Here is a 24,618-nt window from a genome sequence, read left to right as displayed (position 1 = left end):
ATGCATTGCGCAAGAATGAAGCATATTTTCGTCTTTCCTCTTTTTTGGTTAATGGTATCAGGTTTTAGAAGTTGTAGTTCTTGTACCATTGTTTATGAAGTATTATAAGGACTAATTGCATGTGGAAGTGGTCATAATTAGAGATTCAAGGATCACTGCAGGATATTCAAGGCGCATGATGGGAAAATGTTGTGGGATTTTTCCAGTTTATTTCATTTCTTGTGAGATCTTACTATTGGATTCAAGCCCCTAGGGAATTGAAGTAAATGCTCTGTGATTTATCCATTGGAATTGTGATTTTACATATATGGGATGGATGTGCTTCCAGTACTATCTTTGTTTGATTTGGTATTTGAAATTTAGTGCTCAAATTGCTTTACTTCTTTTGTTGGTTCATTCAGGTGATCTACATAGAACCTGGTCAAAGCACAAGGTTGAGGGGAAAAAATGATTCGGAGATAGATATTCGTGCATCAGCAGGGCCTATTCTTGGCCCACCTTGGCAGCGCCCTGAGAACGGGTTAGGTCTAGTTCTATTTGTTAAAAATCTGGAACATTTCAAGCTCCACGTGTTCATCCATTGTTCATTTAAAGCAATGAGCAATCTTCTTTGTTTCTAATTCATTCGATATAATGCTTACATAAACACTCACCAGGAGTCCAGGACCACATACTAGTCTCCTTATAGATGAGTAATTATATGGTTATTCTCATCTACTGTACTATTATTACTGCAATTTGGATTAAGTAAATCTACTTGCTCCTTGGTTCAAATGAAACATATAACACCATAGCTTTACTCAAACAGGAAACTCTTTTGAGGACTAGTCAAAGTTGTTGATAAGGTTTTTGGCCATCTCTTTAGAGTAGGGAAATATAATTTTTGCAGGATATAATTGTGATGGAATTTAAACTGCAAACAGTGACCAAAATATGTGCTCTTGTAGTACATAAAGGAAATTACCACCACCACTATTCAAGAGCCTAAATGTTGAATATCCAAGGGCATAACCTTTCTCGAGTTTGACAAAAGAGGAAGTTGATCTACAGCTCAAGGTTAGCTTAAATCAGTAGATTACTGTTTTGAATTGTGAGACCCAACCAGACTATAAATTACAAACAATTGTCCTGCACCTTAAGGGTTTGGCAAAGAATGGTGAAATAACATAGAAACAACTTTCTCAAAAGATGGGGCAAACTATAAGCGACAATGATAGATAGATTCACATTTGAAAATGATGAAGATATGGCCTTTCAGCAATGGGAAGAGGTCAAATGAACAAATTGTATAAAATATAGCAATAGAATGGAAAATTTAGTCACTAGAATGGTACATACATGTATTAAATACTCAATAGTCTGATTCATAAGTGGACTAAGTTCCCACAATGGCAGTGGAAAAGCCATTAACCTTGTACTTTAATTTATAAGGGACCATTTGTCACCCTCAAGCATTCAGTAAGATGTCAGAAACTATGAATCAAATGCACTCTTAAGGAGAGACCCCGCTTCTAAGGAAAAAAATATGCTATGCAAACACCATGGAGACACACATTAACAACAAATGTCCTAATAAGAAGAGAACCAAACGACAAAGAATAATGAAATAACCCAGGTTTTAAAAGGCAAGAAGCATCATAACTGAAAATGATAAACATACTCTGCAAAGAGATGAATACAATAAGAACAATTCCCTGAATGCTGGGTAGTAAAGTGTTGATTTTTTGGGTAGCATTGTATGTGCTCTAGCTCCGAAATTTTGTGGAGGGGCTAGAACACATGAGATCTCCAAGACCCCGAAATCGTTTGGTGCAATTCCATCGGGATTGTATTTTATTAAAATAATTAATATTTTTAATGGGGTTCCTAAGTCTAAACTTGGGAAAATTAAAATAATAATGGATATTAATAAATAGATGGGTGAGAATCTTCTAAGAGACGAGGATCAAGTCTAATTTAATCTTAGCCGTTGATTAGAGATTAGATCACGGCCATTGATTTCTCAATAGGAAAAGTATAAATGGAGGTTTAGGGTCAGTTGGAGAAGACACACAGAGAGATTGAAGAAATCGATTTTCTGAGGTGAAAAGTTCTCAGGAGGAAAATCGATTGGGGAGATGTTGCAGCTGAGGGGCAGTAATAGTTTGAGAATATAGATAGAGAGGTGGAGAGAAACTGTGGAGGTAGTGCAGTAGCCGAGAGAGTTGACGCAGGGCCAGTCTGGGGCCACACAGCCTTGACGCAGAGCTAGGAGGGCCAATGCAAAGGAAGAACTGCCTTCCACGCAGAAAGCCGGGGAGCTGCTGGAACAGCTGGGAAAGTTGACACAGTGGGCATAAGTGCTGACACAGAGCTAACGCACAACCTCAAAGAGCTCCACGCAGTTACTACGAAGGGACAACAAAGTTGTAGCCGGGGCCAGCCAGTTTTGCTGCCGAAATAGCCAGATTCTGTTGAGTGAAGTGAGGTAAAACTCACTCAAGTTCTTCGCCATTGTATTTCTTTGTCACTGGTTTGCTAAGAGGGAAACCAACATTTGTATTTAGAACTTCTGCTTAATAATAGAAAACTCTCAGAGTTGTTGCACCGATTTTCCTGCATTGGGTTTTTCCAGGGACATTTAATCCAAAAATAAGTGTGTCCTTTGCATGGTTATCTCATTTATTTTTCAGTACTTGATCTGTATGGTGGTGTAGGCTGCAGTGTATTTACATTAATATTTTCTGAATATTTTTGAAAATAATACAAGTAGGTAATGTAAATCAGTTTGTTGCAGTAGGATTCTGGTTTATTAGATTCAGAAATTTTCGCATGGTATCAAAGCGATTGCAGATCAAGGAGGACTGAAGCCATCAGTGAAAAGACAGAGGAGAATCTGTGCTGAAGACAGTTGTCCCGAGAGACAATGCAATTTTTAGCCGAGAGAGTAGAGGAGGGGTGACGCAGTCACCAAGGGAGGCTCATGCAGAGCCTGTGTCAACCTGTTTGTGTGACGTTGTAGCTGTAGAGGGCAGTGTAGTGATTGCTGGGCCAGTGCAGAGACAGTTGAGTCTCATTTTTCCGATTACCGAGGCTAGTGCAGACTTCAATTGGAGTTGTTGGTGGGGTGTTGATTCTGTTGGTGCAGAACAATACCGAGTGGGGTAGAAGCAAAGTAGAGAGAATCAGTTCCTCATAAGATTTCTTGCCAAGTAATCTAGATCCAATGCTGAGCAGCAGCAAAGAGAGATCAGAGAGGGGTGGTTCGACAGTTGTTGGCAGAAGGATTTCTGTGAAGGAAATCGAATTTCAAAGGGAGCTTGTTCCTTAGAGGATTTCTAGCGCCAAAGAAATCCAGATTCGAGTTTTGCTGGGGCAACAACGAAAGAGGGAGAAGAGAACCTGTTCGACACTCATTTGAGCAGAGATGGCAGTTAATGGACTGAGGGATCAGGACAGGTTGGATGGAGCATCCAACTTTGTCATCTGGAAGGCCAGGATCCTAACAGTTTTGGACAAAAATCACATCAAGGATTATGCCTTGAAGATGGTTGTTGTTCCGGTTGATGCTGATCCTCTCAAGAAGTACGAGGAGGCTCAGGCAAAAGCTAAGTGCATGATCTTGGATGGGGTCTGTTGACCACTGAAGTGGCACCTGATGATTATATGAAGACTCCATGCCTAAGGATGATCTAGAGGAAACTTGTACCATCAGATATCATTAGTCAACAAAGTTTTTTAGCTCTACTTCTATCTTCTCATCATCTTTCTTGTACCCAGATTCCACACCCTGCAGGGAATTGTAATAAGTGATACTGGTAATGATAAGTTTTGAGTTTGTAACTAGCCTAGGATGTTGGGACTCGATCAGCAAACGTGTACACCTTGGAGTGTTTTTTTATCTGGTTGATTATCCCTTTTTTTCAGAGGCGGGTAATTTTCTGGGTTTTTTCACTTACTTTTTATCCCAAAGCGGGGGTGACGGTTTGAAGGTTGAGCCCCTAACACATCTTAGTGTCTAGAGTCGATGTATATTAACATACTAGATCACACAAAAAAATTCGTGGAATTTGGTTAGGTCTAGGTAAGTCATTTTTTAATTTTTTAGATTTCTCGCAGGTCAAAAATTACAACTAAAATTGTATTTAAATTGTAATAAGTGTAGTCTAGAGAAGTTGTATTGGGCATGAGTAATCAAAATTACATCTTTCACCCTCAACTTTCTACTATGGCACACTTTGAGGGGTTAATAATGTGTTTTGGAGTCTCAAAACCCACATTTTCTAAGTTGAGTGGAAATTGTGGCATTTAATTAGGCTAAAATTAAATAAAATAGAGAGACATAAATTATTCCACGTGACAGAATGACATGGAAATGACTTGGAAACTATCCTTAGTCAAAGAGTTGAGTCAAAGGACATGTGGAGGATGACTGAGCACACTGCATCATAAATACACCTTTTATTTCATAAAATCAAATTTCCCAGAGATAAAGCAGTAGTTGAACATGTGGAAAATTGAATTTATTAGAGGAGCTCATGCACTGAAGGAATATTCTATGGTATATTTAGACTGAAGATTAGGTGGGGCCTCATGTCATAGTTATCTCAGGTTCTTCTACTCTTAGCACTCCGCTCTTGAGGATTACGAGTTTCACTTGGCTAGACTACGAGTTGCACATGGAGGAATCACGCAGTTCCTCGGGACCTATGCAGCGCTATCTGGGGATCATCTACATATGTGGCATCACTTAATTCGAATTTGCATTTGTTGATTGGAGTTATCATGGTACTTGGATCCACTCATGGATGAGTTTACTATGCCATATAAGGAATTCGATTTCCCTTGATGTGCACATATGGAATTCGATTTTGCTCTAATGTCTCTGTCTTCTCCACATCGAACTTGACTTATCTTTCCTTGAGATTTGCTCCAAGTTCAGTTCTCACATGCATTCTTCTTTGGGATTTGCTTCCAACTCTCTATATAATGAGGCTATATGCTCTCATATTGTATCATGTAATGAACTATTGGGCTTGAGGAAACTCTGCCATTTTGTACTTGCATACTTTCTTAATACAATCAAGACTTTGGGGCTATCTGGTTGGTGTTCTCTTGGTGTTATGAAGTGATGTCCTTTCATGCTACTGCTATTGTGTTTAATTTCTTTCACATATTGAATTAATATTAGTTTATACTTGCCATCTTGCTTAGATTGATGTGTGCAAGCTATCTTGCACATATCATTGATTTAGAGTAGTATTCTAGGGATAAACTTGCCAATTCATTTTAGGAGAAATGCTTGGTTTATCTTATTCATTATATTGCTCTAATCTTGTGCAAACTAATACGTGTTCAAGTGTGTAGGAAAGATCTTTTGTATTGTGTGCAGGAATCTATCTGGAAGTGGGAGAAATCTCAATTAGATCAACTCACTCCTAGAGTCACAGTGATCCAAGACTCAGCCATTTTTTCGCTCCAAGTTTTCTATCCAACGAAGAGAAAAAGGGAGTTTTCTTACTCTATAGCTACTTGATCATCCATTTAAATTGAAAATATTTCCTTGATTCTAGTTCTTTCAAAGTTATATCTCCTGTTCAAGAGTCATTTCCAAAGTTAGGCAAGTATGGGGGTTCACTCCCATTACTTGAGCCAATACTTTGTAAATTAAATTTTAAGTTTAGTTATGGTTTCTTTTTCTGTATTTCACATTGACAATTGGTTTTTTTGTGTGTTTGCAACTCATAGTATTGAACATTGAGCATCAAGGAGCTTGAGGAGAAGCTTTGGAAAACTACTCACTCGTGTGTATGCAAGACCCCCTCACGCTATCCAAAGATTGATTTCTAGGGAGGGCATAAGCACTTGGGAGAGAGTTGCGAACTCATTTAGGCTGTGGGCCTTTTCAGCCTTGTGAATCTCTTTGAAGAGTTTTTTTTCCATCTTCAAGTTTGTTGTTTTTATATTTTTTGGGGAGAGAATCTAGCTTTGTTAGAGTCCCATCTTTGTAAATATCTCTTTTGTATTGTGGGATGCTCTTTTAGAGGTATTTTTACCTGCTTTAAGCGCTAATAAAAGATAAAAAATTTTGTTGGAGAGAGCTTGGGATTTTTCCCTTGTCATCCCCCTTCCTCATTTAGAGGAGGGATTTTTGTGGGTGGCATAATCTTGCTTCTAGTTTTTCTTAGCTTTCTAGCTTTTAATTTCATATTGTGCATGCTTAAAATCAACACATTTCACTCCACATGCAATTTTTTACTAATCTTGTATTTAAATTCCCACATGCATACGTTTCCAAATTGTAAAGTTGAGAAAGTCTCATCTTACGTATAAACACTTCATACTTTGGCAAGTTTTAATTGTTTCATAATTTCTTCAATCATATGCTTCACTACTTGGTCAATTTATGCTATATGTCATGAAAACTATTGGAGCACTATCATTTATTTGAAACAGTTGTAGCTTAAACAAATCTATTCCATTTTACTTGCTTATTTTCCATTCAATGGTGCAGACACATATGAGCTTATTTACATTCTAGCCTCTCAAGTTTTGCAAACTATTTCTCTTTGAAGCATTTGCATTTACATTAGTTTAATTTGGGGAATTAATACAATTTGCACTTCATCTAAGCATTTTAGTATAGGAAAGCCCCAAGCCTCACTAAAACTTACCTCCAACTTAAGCTGGTTGAATAGACTTTTAGGTCTACTTCTATTGACTCCTCATTGTGAGATCCAAATATTTGGGCGAGGATGAGGTCTAAAGACTAAAGTTTAATTGGAACTTTGCCTTAGCACTAATTAATAAAATAAACCAAGAACAACATGTTGATTTTTGGTAGCATTGAATGTGCTATAGCCATGAAATTTGGTGAAGAGGCTAAGACACATGAGATCTCCAAGACCCAAAAATTGTTTGGGGAAATTCGACCCAGATGGAGAGATATTAAAATAATTTATATTTTTAATGGGGTTCCTAAGTATAAACTTAGAAAAATTAAAATATTAATGTGTATTAATATAATATGGGTGAGAAAGTTCTAAAGAACGAGGATCAAGACAAATCTAATCTTAGCCATTGATTAGGGACTTAATCTCGGCCGTTGAATAGTCAACAGGAAAAGTATAAGAGGAGGCTTGAGGGTTAGTTGGAGATACACCAAGTTGATCAAGAATTCGATTTTCTGGGGCAGGGTTTGCTGAGAAATCGAGTTAGTGATCTATTGCAGTGAGGGGCAGTTCGACAGAAGGCCGAGAATACATATCAGAGAGGCAGAGAAAGTGTTGGAGAGACAGCGCAGAACCTAGGAAGGCTGACGCAGAGGCAACCAGGACTGACGCAGAGGCTGAGGAGGGTAGCGCAGAAGACACAAAGGGCCAAGAGGCTAACGCAGAAGTCCAAGAGGCTGACGTAGAGGCAACAAAGGCTGCACAGAGGCTAGCAGCACTGATGCTGGGCTGAAGAGGCAGCGTTGAGGAAATTTCGTGGGGCAGACTGGGATCTGATAGGCAGACGCAGAGCTGTAGAGGGTGACGCAGTTCCAGAGAGAAGCTTGGAGAATCTTTCGCTGTCTAGCTAAGGAACTGTTGAAGTTGCTGTGGGATTAATCATCTGGTTGGTGATCACTCGGAATATCTGTCTCCGAAGAGTGGTACTTCTGCTGAGGAAACTCTCTGAAGGGTGATCCATTTATGGCACCCTAGTTATATTCAAAAACTACATAATAATAAAACCCTCATATCTGCTGCACCGGTTTTCCCGCATTGGGTTTTTCTAGGGACGATTGTCCAAAAATAATGGTTTCCCTTATGTGATTGTCTCAGTTATTTTAGTTGCTGATTTGTATATCTGTGAAGGTTGCATTTGTGTTTATTTCGATATTTATATTGATAAATAACTTGTTAATTGAAAGAACAAGTAGGAGATAATAAACCAGATAATGCAGTAGGGATTTATGATGTGTCAGAGTTATAAATTTCCACATGGTGTCAGAGCATTACAGATCACATGAGGACTGAAGGCACCAACATAAATCTGAAATTTGCAGCAGTAGCAGCTGTCCCGAGAGACAACACTGTTCTAGAGTAGAAGCAGCTAGAGAACAAGTGGCGCAGAGCCTGCTTCAGCGTTTTGAACCCAGAGGAGAGTCAGCGCAGAGGCAGATCAGACCTATGCAGTGCCCGGTCATCTTTCTCAGCCAAGAAGGATAGACGCCGTTTCCAGGAGGAGCAGATTTAATCTTTTCTAGGATTGCACAGAGCTGAAAGGCTCAGTTTTTTCAGTTGCTAGGGCTTGGGGAGCTGTGGGCAGATTGTGATTTGAGGAGCTGGCAGGACACTATTTCTGTCGATATAGAACAATGTCTAAGGAGACAGAACCAAGGTAGAGGGAGTCACTAGCTCGACGAGTTTCTAGCCAAGGAATCCAGACCCGAGTTGCAGTTGCAACGAGGATTGGAGAGGAGTTGTTCGACAGTTGGCCAGACGATTTCCAGGAGGGAAATCAGGACTTAGAGGGAGATTTCCAGGAGGGGAATCGAGATTCGGAGGGAGTCCAGAAGAGGAGCTGAAATGGCAGTAAACAGACTGAGGGATCAGGACAAGTTGGACGGGGCTTCCAACTTTGTCATTTGGAAGGCTAGGATCCTAGCAGTCTTGGATTGACATCGCATCAAGGACTATGCCTTGAAAACCATGGCTATCCCAGTTGACCCAACTGAGAACAAGAAGTATGAGGATGCCCAAGCGAGGGTGAAGTGCATGATCCTTGACGGGGTCATAGATCATGTCATACCACATATTGTTGAGAAGAACAAAACAAAGGAGATGTGGGACACTTTGACAACCTTATATCAGGGCACTTCCGTGCAACGTAAGACGCTATTGGAGAATCAGGGGCGGTCATTGTTGAAATTTCTAAGTCTATCCGTTAGAAATTTAATCTGTATTCTTCTGGTTTATTTCTTCTACTTGTTAAATTCGAACAAGTTATTTAAAACATATAAATAACGAAATAAGCACAATACAGTCTCAACATCTACAAATCATTAGCTGAAAGAAAACAAACACACAAGTGACACCGTTATTTTTGGACAAACGCCCCGGAAAAACCCAATGCGGGAAAACCAGTGTAGCTATTTTGATGGTTTATTATTATGTAGTATTTCCTTGAGTATCACTGGGTGTCAAAGTGGCTCACCCGAAAGAGAAAAACAACTGGCAGTAATACCTCTCTATTCGGAAACAAGTATTCAGAAAACCTGTCCCATGAAACCCTCTCTAACAACTCTAAAGCACTGCGTCAGTGTCCTGCTGCTTTGTGTCAGCCTCAGAACCCTCTGTGTCAACTCTCTGAGGCACTGCACAGCCTCTGGGACTCTCTGTGTCACTCCTACTACATTCTGCGTGGATGACGTAGGCCCTCTGGCCTTTGCACTGTCTCTGCTGGGCTCTGTGTGGCCTGCTCTGGATGCTGTTTCTCGCTCTTTGCCTCTGTGCTGGTCTCTCGGCACTATCTTTGCCTCTTTATCGAGTGCTCATTGCCCCTCGCTGTTGATCACTGATTCGACTTTGCTTAGCAACCCCGCTTTAGCAAAACGAATGACTGATTACTCTGGTGTGTTCTCCAACTGACCCTCATGCCTCCTCTTATACTTTTCTCGTTGGTCCTTCAACGACCGATATTACATCTCTAATCAACGACTAAGATTAAATTTGGCTTGATCCATGACTTTTGGAACTTTCTAAACCAGTTTTATATTAATACCCATTAATATTTTATTTTTTCTTAGTTTAGACGTAGGAACTCCATTAAAAATATTAATTATTTTAATATCTCCTAAATCGGGTACAATCTGTCCAAACCATTTCTGGGTTTTGGAGATCTCATGTGCTTTAGCCTCTCCACTAATTTCCATGGCTTGAGTACATCCGATGCTACCCAAAATCAACAGTCATATCAAATGCAGAAGGAAGAGTAGATAGATCCATTCCTTCTCAAGTTGCAGGAGACTTGCAACCAACTTACTTTCGTGGGGTCTACATTGGATCCAGATTTTATGGTCAAGAATGCCCTCAATGCAGTCTCCGAGGAGTGGGAAACATTTGTCCAAAGTATTTTGGGCAGGGCTACTCTTCCTAGTTGGGAGGAGATGTGGGCAACTCTTCGACAGGAAGAGATCAGGAGGTTGACCAAGGCGGGGAGTAGTGGTAAAGGAGTTTGAATCAAGAAAGAGGAGGAAGAGGATGCGGCTCTAGCATCTGCAGGACAACAAGGGAAGAGGAAAAAGAAGGACATATCCAAGGTTAAGTGCTTCCATTGTGGGGAGCTGGGACATTATGCATCCTAGTGTCCCAGGGAGAAAAACAAGGGAGAAGCTTCCGATTCAAAGGCAACTCCAGCTAAGGCGGAGAAAGAGGTCGAGACTGATGATGATTGTGCCATGAGTGCTCATACACCTCTAGTGAAGAGGTGGGGATACATCGAGTTGTAGTCAGGAGGACTACATATTAGGGACAGGATCCTTGAGGTGCCCAAACTCATGGATCACATCTGGCTACGGGAGCCCTTAATGACAGTAGCATGATGACAGGTGTCGGGTGGAGCAGCAAGGCAAGGCTAGAGTGCAGAAGTCTGTAGCAACGCAGTATAGGTTGTAGTAGTTCGAGAAGCACAGAGGTGTTTGTAGTAGCGCAATGGCAACAGAGGGAGCACGAGTTAGCAACAGAGGCAGCTTCAGCATCACGAGGTTTTCAGACTAACTGGGATGTTAGTATTTGGTAAAGTCAGTTACGTACTTCTCGGTAACTGAGTTGCAGTGCAATAGTTAGTAGTGGTAGTGCTATGGGTAGCATGATGCAACATGTTGAGAGGGAGCTGCAGTACAGATGTAGCAGTGGCAATGGCAGTGTCATGGGCAGTAGTGCAGGGGATGTGAGGCAGTGGGCCAAGCATCGGCACAGGTATGGGTGCGGAGGATCAGTGTGATGTTTCAATGGTGAAGCATTACTACAACAAACTCCTCACTAAGAGGGAGTGTTGATTTTTGGTAGAATCAGATGTGCTCTAGCCATGAAATTTGGTGGAGAGGCTAATGTACATGAGATCTCCAAGACCCAGAAATCGTTTGGGGAAATTCCACCCGGATGGATAGATATTAAAATAATTAATATTTTTAATGGGGTTCCTCAGTATAAACTTAGGAAAATTAAAATATTAATGTGTATTAATATAATATGGGTTAGAAAGTTTTAAAGAATGAGGATCAAGCCAAATCTAATCTTAGCCATTGATTAGGGACTTAATCTTGGCCGTTGATTCGTCAACAGGAAAAGTATAAGAGGAGGCTTGAGGGTTAGTTGGAGATACACCAAATTGATCAAGAATTCGATTTTCTGGGGCAGGGTTTGCTGAGAAATCGAGTTAGTGATTTGTTGCAGCGAGGGGCTGTTCGGCATAAGGGCGAGAATACATATCAGAGAGGTAGAGAAAGTGTCGGAGAGACAACGCAGAGCCTAGGAACGCTGACGCAGAGGCAGCCAGGACTGACGTAGAGGTTGAGGAGGCCAGCGCAGAAGATGTAGAGGGTCAAGAGGCTGACGTAGAGGCAGCAGAGGTTGCAGAGAGGCTAGCAGAGCTGACGCTAGGCTGAAGAGGCAACGTTGAGGAACTTTTGTGGGGCAGACTGGAAGTTGAGAGGTAGACGTAGAGCCGTAGAGGGTGACGTTATTCCAGAGAGAAGCTTGGAGTAGCTTTCGCTGTCTAGTTAAGGAACTGTCGAAGTTGCTGTGGGATCAATCATCCAGTTGCTGATCAACCGAAATATCTGTCTTCGAAGAGTGGTACTTCTGCTGAGGAAATTATTTGAAGGGTGAGCCATTTCTGGCACCCTAGTTGTATTAAAAAACTGCATAATAATAAAACCCTCATATTTGCTGCATTGGTTTTCCCGCATTGGGTTTTTCTAAGGACGATTGTCCAAAAATAACGGTGTCCCTTGTGTGATTGTCTCAGTTATTTCAGTTGCTGATCTGTATATGTGTGAAGGCTGCATTTGTGTTTATTTCGGTATTTATATTGATAAATAACTTGTTAATTGAAAGAACAAGTAGGAGCTAATAAACCAGATAATGCAGTAGGGATTTTTGATGTGTCAGACTTACAAATTTCCACACAACATTCCATCACATTTGCTTTGTTTGCAAAGTTTTTAAATTTTTTGCTATCTTAATGGTTTAAAATCTGAAATTCAAATCTTATTTCAAGAGGCAATTTGGATGCAAGCATTGTAATCCCTTTTAATTCTGCAATAAGTTTTAATTTTCTTGTACTTGGAAATTGACTTATTGTTAAATTATGGTATGTTCTATGCTTAGAGTAGTTTACTTATTTTTATTCCTATTAGCCACAGATCAGCAATCACATATACATTAAGTAAAGTGCAGATAGAACATTAAATGATCAACATAAAACAAGCCAAAACAAGAGACACAAGATGTGGCAGCTAGCTAGGGACAAACACCTAATGCGGGGAAACCCTTTGATCAAATCTTCTTTTATCTTCAATAGTTCAGCAGAGAGAAATAGTACAAAATCTGAATTTTGTAATTTTATATCAGCAACAACAAACCCTAGATCAACAAAGTCAAACTTGGTCAAACTAGCTGAAATTGACCTCTCAAATACTTGGTCAATTTCCGGTCAACTTGTCCTCGAACAGCCTGAAGAAACAACCCTTGAACAACTCCAAAAGTTTAGTCAATTTGCAGATTTCTGAAGTCAACTTGCAGCGCTAAACTAGGGCAGTCAACACCGCTCAAACCAAATATCATATCACCTCGATTTTCGTACCAAAAATTGCAGCTTGCCTAGGAGAGGCAACCACATCTAATCCGCACTCTTGGAAGGTCAATGCTTGGTCAACGCTGGTCAAAGAGATGACCTGCTGCCCTAGCGTCCTTCTTTCTGCATCTTCCTTGCCCTAGGACGTCTTCCTTTCAACTACACGTGTGAGAGAGAGAGAGGCTCCCTTTATGCATAGGAGAGAGAGAGAGAGAAGATGCGTGAATTGAATTGTCCAAATGAGAACGCTCCTTGTATTTACATGCAAACGTTGAAGTTGAATAGACATGACTGTTGGGCTTCTGAGCCTACGTAAGTTTGTTGGCCGACCTTGACAATTTATCCATAATCAAAATAAATTCATATCTCCATAAACACTTATCGGAATCTGATGATCTTTAGATCAATCCTACACCTCTAGATGAGAGGAATCTAGGAAAAATATCATAGGCCATCAATAAGGTGATTCACATGGAGTTTGGCCCTAGTTGCCAATTTTAACACTCCCTCTCAACTAGGGAGAACTTCATCTACAATCCGTCAGACCGTCACTGCTATCCATCCATCAAATACACTGTCCTGTACAACTTGACCCCACTCTGCTCTGCTCTGCTTTGCTTTGCTCGAACTATGAAGAAGAAGAAATGGTTGAGGATGTATCATACCATCCTCCACTGACCCGAAGTCAGTCTTAGAGTGTGAACCACTCTTACTAATCCTAGATCAGTATCATTGATCCTGTTAGCGCTTGGAATTCACCTAGGCTGAGATAGACAAACTCTCAAGGCTACATCAAACCATTTCACCTCGTAGCTAGCCCTACGAGGTATGAGAAGGCTCTCGGGTCAGATTTGATAGATCTTATAATATAATTAGGCTGACCAATTAGGATCAAGATATTAGGCTAGTAAATTGATAGAGGGGGGGGTTGATTTAAAGATTTTTGGTTTTTTGGTGGCAATTGGAGGGAGTGCAATTCAGGGTGCGGGGATTGAGCACAGTTTTTGCAGGGGGATCTTTGGGGCAAGGTAGGAACTTGTGCTGATGCCTTTGGCTTGGATGAGTGATCAGGGAAGAAAGAGAGGAGGTTAAAGAGGGCAAACAAGGACTTTGAATCCTCTTTAAACAGTGGAAAACATAGATATTGAACAGAATTAAAAGCTGAGCATGGCATGCATGAATTCAAACTTTATCACTTCATCATGTTCAATTAGCAGCAAAGAAAGAGAGATGTAACACATAAACAAACTTACAGTAACAATTAGAAGACACACCATCAACACAATGATCCACAAGAATCCACAATGAAGTCTGCAAAACCCTGGCCTTCCTTTCCTTAAATTGCAGAAGTAGATGTACAATACACAATAATGCTTTCTCCCACAAAAGTCCAACCATCAAAATGAGAAAGAGAAGGCATAATATAGAAGGTCAAACCTCTTCCCCCACCTCTAGGGGTCGAGCTCAGCTTCCTAGGAGCTGTTACAACTAATTCTAAATCAGTCACTAGATAATAGGCCAGCACAACAACTTGCCTCTAAAAGTTAGGAAGCCTATCCATGCATTAAATATTAACTATTTACATCAAAGAAGTTTCTAGAAGAGTAAAGAAAGATAAAGCCTATCAAAGTACCATGAAAATATTACATTCATCCATCATCTACAAGTAAAAATGGTCAACCATAGTCAAAACAGTGTTTTTTGACCAAAAATGTGAATTCTGGCAAATCTGGAAGTTCTGGTCGCGCCCTTGGAAGTTCTGGTCGCGCCCCTTCACAGCTGTTTTTGAGTGGGTTCCACTGGTCCAAATCAGGTGCAAGATGGCTCATTGGAAAGCTTGGCCTGTCTACTTTCCATCCCAAGTGGAATTTCTGAATTTGGTGTTGATTTGACCCCTCAAAAACCATTTCTCCCAAGGTCACTTTCTGCAACTCAAAAAGTGGGCAGAAAGTCATTTTTTAGGTGTATTTTGAGCTTTTGGAGGCTCAAAACTCAAAATCAGGCTTCTCCCAAGTATTGGTAATTTTTCTTTTTGAATTCCCTTTCCAAAAATGCCAAGTTTTCAAAATTCCGAGCAGCCCTTCAAACTGGTCTCACCTGGGGTGAGACCAGTTCTTGGGAAAAACCTGTAAATTGCACAAAAAATTCACAAATGACAAAATTTTCTCCAAATTTCTTGAAATTTGGGCTGGGAGTCCCTAATCAAGTACCATGCTGAGTCAAAGAGGCTTTGGCCAAAGTTTGGAGTGGATCGGGCGTTTTCCTTCGTTTTTGTGCTTTGGCCAACCGTCCTTGGAGCACCTTTGTTCTCGCCGGTATTTTTGACATTTCTCTCAAACCATGACACCTGTGTAAAAAGTGAAAGAGGCTTTTCTTCCTTGGCATGTTGTGGACAAAAACCTCTCTCAGTTTTGCAAAATTCATCTTTGATTGCTTTGGAACATCATTTGAGTGCGACTTGTCCCGATGTGTGAAGCAAGGAATTTTGTCGAAATGGAGCGAGATGAAGGGGATAGGGGGCTTCTAAATTCTTGGGGAAATTTTTGGGAGTGGGGAAGGATGTTAGGAAACAGGGGAAAGTGGAATCTCAGTGATTGAGTGAGGGGAAGGGGTCGAAAAGGGCAAAACACAGGCCAAACCTAGAAAATTGCCAGATTGTAGCTAGAAACTAGGGTTTGTGCAAAAATGAGGAATTTGGCGGATCTAAGGGATGGTAAGTGTTTGATAAGGTACTTTAAGGATAGGGGAAGGTGTATGAACATCAGGAAACAAGTTTTGCCGGTGATTTGACCATCCAAGAGAAATTGGCTTCAAAACCCTAGGAGAGGGAAATGACCTTGCCTGGGTGGCAACTGAAGCATGGACCAGGTGTAAAATGACTCATTAGACACTGATATGATAATGAAAACCATATGAATGATGATATACTCAGCTGAATAGTGACATGGACTGACATTTAGGCAAACCCTAGACCTAATGCCTAGTGACCAAATTTTGCTTGAAGACTCACTGAAATGACAAAATTTGACCTTGACACTTCAAAATCACTATGTAAGAGCACATTTGATCACTGGAGGAAGGCTGTAAAGACTGACACTAACAGATCCCAGATCAATGGAGGTCATCCTAGCATAGGGAGTATGGTAGATATAGCGATGCGTCCATCGATAGTACTACTATGGTCCCTATCCTCATTTTCCTGCTCATTGATCAGATGAGAGGTACTTCCCATGAGTCCCAGACTGCATGGGTAGGATGCCTCGACAGGATAACTAATCATCCTGTCCACAGGAGAATGAATCATCCTATCCAGTGGATGCCACAGAGAACTAATCATCTGGCCTACAGGAGAACTAATCATCCTGCTCCACAGTCGCCACGGAGAATGAATCATCCTGGTCCACAGGAGAACTAATCATCCTGTTCCATAGTCGGTAGCATTTCGTAAAACAGGTCCGGCAACACTACCGCTTAACTTCTTGAAGTCAAGTTCCATCGGGGTAGTTACAAGCTTGTAGTCCACCATGCCGAATCTCTCCAATATCTTTACCACATATTTTCCTTGAGATAGGAAAATCTCCCCTGGTTTCTGCCAGACTTCCAGTCCTAGGTCTTTCAATTCGAACTCAGAAGCCAACTCCCTCTTACATTCGTGAATGAGAGGGTTTACACCTGTTAGAAAGAGGTCGTCAACATATAGCACCAGTATGAGAGGCCTGTCAGGCCTGTCATCTATAATCTTAAAGTAAAGGTTAGGGTCGGCTTCACTCCTAGTGAATCCCAGCTTCATCAAGTAGCTATCGATCCTCTCATACCATGCTCGGGGTGCTTGCTTTAGCCCATAGAGGGCCTTCTTCAACCTGCACACATGAGATTCTCGATCATAAATCTCAAATCCTCCGGGTTGCTCCACATAGACCTCTTCTTTGAGCGAACCATGTAAGAACGCAGTCTTGACATCCATCTGATGTAGGTTCCATCCTTGTGAAGCAGCAAGGGCTATGATCGAGCGGATGGTGGTATATCGTGCAACAAGTGCAAATATCTCGTCATAGTCTATACCTTCCTTCTGGGAGAAGCCACGAGCGACAAAATGAGCCTTATACTTTTCCGCACTTCCATCAATTGCATGCTTTATCTTGTAAAGCCATTTTGAAGTGACAACTACTTTGTCTTGGGGTCTGGGGACCACATCCCAGACATCGTTTTTCATAATGGACTCATATTCCTCGATCATAGCATCCTTTCATACTTGATGCTTGACGACATCTGTGAATGATGAAGGCTCATTTTGGATGATCGTGCTCATGATGGTCAGGTATCCTTGATACCTGTTTGACTTCTTACTTTCACGGAAGGTTCCTCGGGGTGCAATGTGTCTTTCAGCATCATCAAGTGTCCCCCTAAGCCATGAAGGCCTCTTCCTAGAAGAGGAAGGCTCTTACGGAGGAGGATCAATAGGATCCATAGGTTCTTCCACATCGGGCATCATCTCATCTTCTTTTTCCTTAGGTTCCCCGGTGTTAGCTTCTTGAGATCCCCTTAAAGCTAAGTTGCAGGAAACATTGGAGAAGGGTCTGTTTCCGGCCAGAAACGAAACAGAAACGAGGAAACTCGTATCATACATCCTGGAAACGCGTTTCTGGCCGTACTTGCCCGTTTCTCGAGGAGGAAACGTGGCCAGTACGGCCGAAAACGCGTTTCCAGGCTGTATGATGGAGTTTCCTCTTCTAATTCGACTTTTTCTTGTATTTTATTTTTTATTTTTTCACTTCTAATTTTTTATTGGGCGACTAAAATATCTTCTAGATGCCTCTCAAGTTATAAAAAAGAGGATTTTTTGAGTGGGGCAACCTAATGTTCAAGCCTATGGCCCTAGTGTTGATAAGCAGTTCATGGTAATGTTAAATTCTTAAAGTAAAAGTGACATTCTCTTTTATTTTTCATTTTCATCATTTTACTTAAATTTTTAACATTACCAGGAAATGATTGAGGATGTTTAAGAGTGGTTTCGCCCTCATTGGATTGCATATGGAGAAAGTAGAATTTTAGATCTCACTCAAAATCCAGCAGACTTATCTGTTTTTCAGGATTTCAGGATTGGGGGATTGCAAGGTTTCCATTGAATTTTGTTATGTACTAGGGTATGGAACTTGTATTTAATCAAGAAAACCAAGCCCTCTATGCAAGGAAGACTCCCAATAATCAAAAGCACGTAGGATACTAGGGTATGGAACTTGTATTTAATCAAGAGCACTAAGGTCGTTTGAGTATGTAGGAGGAGACTCCCAATCAAGCACGAGACAAGAAATTAGAAATTTCTCGTGGCTGATTTTGGATATTGCTATTTTTATTATGTGATCATTCATGAGTAAATGTGATGTAAATTTAGAGACTTATAGTTTATGCATTGACAATTGCCAAGTTAATCATAATGTAATAAATTAGAATGTATCATATATGCTTTATGATTGCACATATTTCTTAAATGTCCTAATATATATATATATATATATATATCTATTGCGTTTCCTCGTTTTCAAAATTTGGGGGGGGTCATGTTTCATACCCATGCCCGTTTCGGAAACTTGTACCCATTTCCCCTTTTCGTGCAACTTAGCCTTAAAGTAGGAAGATTGTCTACTTTGCTAAGAGCCATATTTTCGTCAAAGGTGACGTCATGACTAATCTCGACTTCCCTTTGACTAACTACATAGATTCGATAGCCCTTAGTATTTTCGCTATAGCCCACGAAGATTCCTTTCTTTCCAAATGCACCCAATTTATTCCTTTTCTCTTTCGGCACATGAAAATATATAGGGGTTCTGTAAAGATCAAAACTGGAAAACAGAAACCGTAGAAATTTTTGATTTTGTACTTACCTGGACTGCTATCTGATCCGGTGAAGTTGATGATGCTGCTACTGCTCTGCTCCAATTACCCGGGAGACCAATTCCACCCAACCAGACTAAGCAGAGACTGGCTGCTCAATCCAGTAAGCTTCTCACAGAAGCTCATTGTCCCCCGTGCCCAGAACCTCAGACGGATTAAAGCTCTTCCAATGGCAGACCTCTCTTACTGCTGAATCCCTCCTCCTGGTTTCTAACTCCGTTCTTCCAGCCCCTCTTCTCGGTTTAGACCTCCGGTTTTATCTGCGGGCTTGGCGGTGGCCGCCCTCCTACCTGCAGCCACCGCCTTCCCTCCTCCCGACACGCCTTCCATGCATCTATGTCAATTTTGAAGAACTTTAAACTATGTTTAGTATATATTTACTTCATTGCAATCAGAGACTCAGAAACATTTTGAATGATTATAGATAAACGTAAAATTTTGAGACATAATATATGTTTAATTTCTGCTGGTACATGGATACCAAAACGATATATGTGGTTCGTTTTACTAAATTATAGTTGTCAAGGTAAAGTTAAAGATCGTTGAATGATTTTACTTCTGAAAGAAATTAAGATATTATAGATCTGATTTATTTATACATGTCAATATGATCAATGGGATAGAAATCAGGAAGTGAATACATTCTAGATGAAAGTCAAAAGACATGTACGGAATATGGCAAAATATGTTGTACTGTAGTATCATAGATGAATTCATAAGTGAATAATACGTGAGTTATTTTGAATATGCTGATACACATTTTACGAATGCATAGATAAGTGTATGATTGCAGGTAATAGACAGTTACCGGGATGACCACGTGATGACAGAACCTCAGAACAATTAAAGCTCAAAGTGATTCTATGATAGGGTATTAGCCCTAATTCTACTAGGAGGGGTGGAGGTGTTGCCCACCTTTTATCCTCCGAATCCTGGAGTCATGGGAGGACTGTGTGAATCACGCTCCCCTAGACGTGTGATAATGACTGCCGGATGGCTACTGGGAATCAGGTTGGTATAACTGACGCTCTCACCTCAGAGTTTATGAATGGTTAGGTCAGTAAAACTAACGCCATGGCATACTCCAGTAGAGGACGGATAGGATGGGAGCAGAAGAGATTAGGAAGGATAGGAGGATTTAGAATAGCTTGGGGACCTAGATAGGGAAAGACATGACCATTAAAATCTTAAACCTAAAACTCTAACTTCGGGACGAAGTTTTCTGAAGGGCGAGTGTATGTAACAACCCACCTAAACTAATCCACTAATATAAAGTTTTAAACTTTATATTAAAAAAAGATATAATAAACCTTAAAACAAATATGAATCAAACTTTAAAATAAATATGATTAAACTTTATACATATAAATTTTAAACTTTATAAATATATATAATATTAAACTTCATAAAATTAAAGTTTATAATAAAAAAGATATAAAATTTGAAACCTTATGTAAAAGGTAACGCATCGACCAAACCTGAAATATAAGCAAAGTACATAAGATCAGAGGGATAAATATCTGAGAGTGAAATGCATGCGGAGGCGTGTCGGGAGGAGGAAGAGCGGTGGCCGTAGGCGGGAGGGCGGCCACCGCCAAGCCTGCAATTATAAAACCACTGATTTGAGCTGATCACGGGGGGTAGGAAGGCAGGAAAGAAGGAGGAGAAAAATTAGAAGAGAAGGGAGGACAAACCAGAGGAAGACAATTGACCAAGGGAAGAGCTTTAGGTATTCTGAGGTTCTGGGCACGGGGGACAGTAAGCTTCTGCGAGAAGCTTACTGGATTGAGCAGCCAGGCTCTGCTAAGTCTGGCTGGGTGGAATTGGTTTCCCGATAATTGGATCAGAGTAACCACAACGCCATCAACTACACTAGAGCAGCACTAGAGCAGGCAGCAGTTCAGGTAGGCGTCTAAAATCCCTTACGGTTACTGCATTTCAGTTTTGATTCTTACGTTATTTCAATTTTGATTCTTACCGTATTTCAGTTCTTGGTCTTTACAGCTTCCAAAAATTCTAAAATGAGATATGTCATGTTTCTTACCGGTGAATATTTCTTCGGGAGTCTTGGAACCCAATGCTTGATGAGGGCATCGGTTTTGTACATATACAACGGTATTTGCAGCTTCGGCCCATAGAAATTTCGGAAGTCTTTGATCATGGAGCATAGCACAGACAACTTCCACAATTGTACGATTCTTTCTTTCTACCACACCATTCTGTTCATGAGTATATGGTGTAGTAGTCTCCCTCTTAATGCCAGCCTCTTTGCAAAAGTCATGAAACTCATTGGATTCATGTTCAGTTCCATTTTTAGTCCTTAAGATCTTGATCTTCTTTTCGGTTTGATTCTTGATCAAGGCTTTGAAGTGCCGAAACCAGGAGAACACTTCATCCTTCTTTTTCAAAAAGTATATCCAAGTCTTGCAAGAATAATCATCTGTAAAAGTGAGGTAATATAAATATCCTCCCAAGGAGTTCACAAGCATCATATCAGATATGTCTGAGTGAACCAACTGCAATATATCAGAGGTCTTGCTTTGGCTTGAGGGGAATAGGCCCCTTTTGAGCTTCCCTTCGGCACTTCCTGGACATAAACCTTCTTGCTCTAATCTGAACTCGGGTATCCTGGTCACCATTTTTCTTACGTCGGGTAGAGCTTTATAATGAAGGTGAGCAAACCTCCGATGCCAAAGTTCGAACTGAAGAGATGTGTCACAAGACATGACACCCAGCGGACTTCCACCGACCTGATATAATGAATCAACTCGAAACCCAAGAGTAAAAGCATTTTTAAAGTTCTTTTGCCATACACGTACCTTGCCATCACTGATGGCCACCTTGTAGCCTTTGTCTTCCATTGCCGAAATGGACATTAGGTTCTTTTTGAGATCAGGTACATATAATACATCTTGTAAGTGGATGGTATTATATTGATTCAATTGAAGAGTGACATTTCTTATGCCTTTCATGGGATATTTTTAATTATCTCCAAGAACAATTTCCAGGTTGGTTCCTTCTCTATCAGATTATAGAGAGCTTCTTTGTAACTAGTGAAGTGCCTTGAGGCACCACTATCAATAAGCAATTTCCCAGCGAGTCCGGGGGAGTAGTAGTAGATAGCACTGCTGGTAGATAATATTCATCTTGCTTATTGTTAACAATGCTAGATTCATACCTGGAATTTCTTGCCTTCTTGAATGGTTGTCCTCTTCCTTGATTTTTGGTACTTCTTTTACCTCTGCCATTTGACCTGCCATTCCTTTGATTGCGTTGAGAGGGATTTTGATCATTGTCCCGGTGTGAGTCCCTTTTATCAGGGCACTCCCTTGCATAGTGACTAGTTTTATTGCAATTGTAATATCGTCCTTTTCTTCCACCCTTTGGTCCAGCGTTTCCTTTGAATTTGGCCCCGGAATTGTTTCTTCTTTTAGTATGAGAAGAAAAGGCAAAGGGGTGACCTTGAAGTATGGGCATTTCTTGCTCTTCCATCCTTGTTTATTCTTGAATGCATCTGGCCATTAATTCCTCAAATCCAGGAATTATGTTATTATTGAGAAGAGTAGTCCTGAATATATACCATTCAGATGGTAGTCCTCCAAGAGTTGTGAGTGTCATTTCCCTGTCAGGAATTACTTCCCCAATAGATATGAGATCCTTCTTGATCTCGGTGATCCTTAAGAAATATGCTTGCATACTCTCATCTTTGCCCTTCTTAATTTCCTTTAGCATATTTCTAAGAAACAAGACTTGATTTGCATCATTAACTCTAAATAAACTCACCAGTGTATCGTAGATTTCCTTGGAGGTGTTTAGCTCGGAAACATAGGCCACCAAGCGCTTGTCGATAGAGTCCCGGATGATCTTCCTTGCTTTGACTTATCCCTTGGTCCATTTGTTCCTAGCAGCAGCGGATGCATTTGATGGAGGTTCAACAATCCCACCTCTCACGTGGTCCAATACTTCCTGCTCTTCTAATGTTAGATCGAGAGACATCTTCCATTCATGATAGTCAGACTTCTCACAGAGTTTGTCTTCAGCAAGGAAGTGTGTTGAGGACCCCATGATTTCTTTAAGATATCCTTGCCAACCTTCTTTTTAGTGATTGCTCTTGCTCTTGCTCTTGCTTGGGCTTTGTCTTCACCTCAGCTCTGATACCATGTTAAATTATGGTATGTTCTATGCTTAGAGCAATTTACTTATTTATCTTCCTATTAGCCATAGATTAGCAATCACATATACATTAAGTAAAGTGTAGATAGAACATTAAATGGTCAACTGAAAGCAAGCGAAGACAAGAGACACAAGATGTGGCGGCTAGCCAGGGACAAACCCCTAATGCGGGGAAACCCTTTGATCAAATATTCTTTTATCTTCAATAGTTCAGCAGAGAGAAATAGTACAAAATCTAAATTTTGTAATTTTATATCAGCAACAACAAACCCTAGATCGGCAAAGTCAAACTTGGTCAAACTCGCTGAAATTAACCTCTAAAATACTTGGTTAATTTCCGGTCAACTTGTCCTCGAGTAGCCTGAAGAAACAACCCTTGAACAACCCCAAAAGTTCAGTCAATTCGCAGATTTCTGAAGTCAACTTGCAGCCCTAAACTAGGGCAGTCAACACTGGTCAAATCAGAGGACAGATTACCTCGATTTTTGTGCCAAAAATTGCGGCCTACCTAGGAGAGGCAACCACATCCAATCCGCACTCTTGGAAGGTCAACGCTGGTCAAAGAGATGACCTGCTGCCCTAACGTCCTTCTTTCTGCGTCTTCCTTGCCCTAGAATGTCTTCCTTTCAGCCACACGTGTGAAAGAGAGAGAGGCTCCTTTTATGCGTAGGAGAGAGAGAGAGAAGATGAGTGAATCGAATTGTCCAAATGAGGAGAATGCTTCTTGTATTTATATGCAAATGTTGAGGTTGAATAGACATGACTGTTGGGCTTCTGAGCCTACATAAGTTTGCTGGCCGACCTTGACAATTTATCCATAATCAAAATAAATTCATATCTCCATAAATACTTATCGGAATCGGATGATCTTTAGATCAATCCTACACCTCTCAATGAGAGGAATCTAGGAAAAATATCAGAAGCCATAAATAAGGTGATCCACATTGAGTTTGGCCCTAGTTTCCAATTTTAACACTTATCTTTTCGTTTAATTGCATATTGTCATGAATGGTTGATTTCACTTTCAAGTACTATTGTTTTGGGGTTGTAAACTTAATTGCATGTTGTCAGCTTGGTCTAACATTTGAGTTCTTTTTATCATCTCATTCTCACAAGTAAATTTCTGATGGTATCTTTTTGAGCAAGATAGTTTCCATGCTTTGATTTGTAGACTTATTCATCTTAAAAACATTTATAATATCTTCCGCTAACAATTTATTGTTTCACTTTTCAGGATTATTTTGGCTTTCCATTTGAAAGAATTTCACTTCATTTTAAGCAAATACAATTTCATTTCTTAAAGAGAAATACGTTGAAGGCACTAGTTGTTTATGTATTTCATGCTTATCTTATGTATTGATGGTTATTGCTCATATCAATTTTGCTTATAAATCTTAAAGAAATAATCTGTTTAACTCGAACAATTCTCCTAGACACACATTTTTTTAACTTAACTTTTCATTAGGGACCACCCCCTTAGCTAACCTAGGAGATAGCTCAAATGGAGCGAGTCGGGATTAGTTTGACAACGCATTCTCTGAGTTCCCTGCGACCAACCACAACTTGTGGGGTTGAAGGCTTTTCTCACTTACTTGTAGGTAGGTGTAGGCGACAGGGTCAACAGGGTCAAGGATCATGTGATCCCACATATTGGTGAGAAGGACACAGTAAGGGAAATGTGGGAGGCCTTAACCACCTTGTACGATGGAACTTCCGTTCAATGTAAGATGT

General features: G+C 40.5%; 1 protein-coding gene across 1 annotated transcript in view; it reads left to right on the top strand.

The window, feature by feature from the left end:
- Positions 1 to 24,618, top strand: part of LOC149169788 (Metallo-hydrolase/oxidoreductase superfamily protein) — a 388,346-nt gene that overhangs the window by 190,133 nt on the left and 173,595 nt on the right. Inside the window, exon 5 of the mRNA XM_089428815.1 lies at positions 402 to 520. Within this exon, the coding sequence (XP_089284941.1) occupies positions 402 to 520 (119 nt within the window). The remainder of the gene's footprint in view (positions 1 to 401; positions 521 to 24,618) is intronic.

This window comes from Pinus tabuliformis, chromosome 4_2 (assembly GCF_031772625.1).
Source record: "Pinus tabuliformis cultivar Carrire ecotype Pingquan chromosome 4_2, CPIR1, whole genome shotgun sequence".
Classification (NCBI taxonomy): domain Eukaryota; kingdom Viridiplantae; phylum Streptophyta; class Pinopsida; order Pinales; family Pinaceae; genus Pinus; species Pinus tabuliformis.
This window is presented reverse-complemented; position numbering and strand designations above follow the sequence as displayed.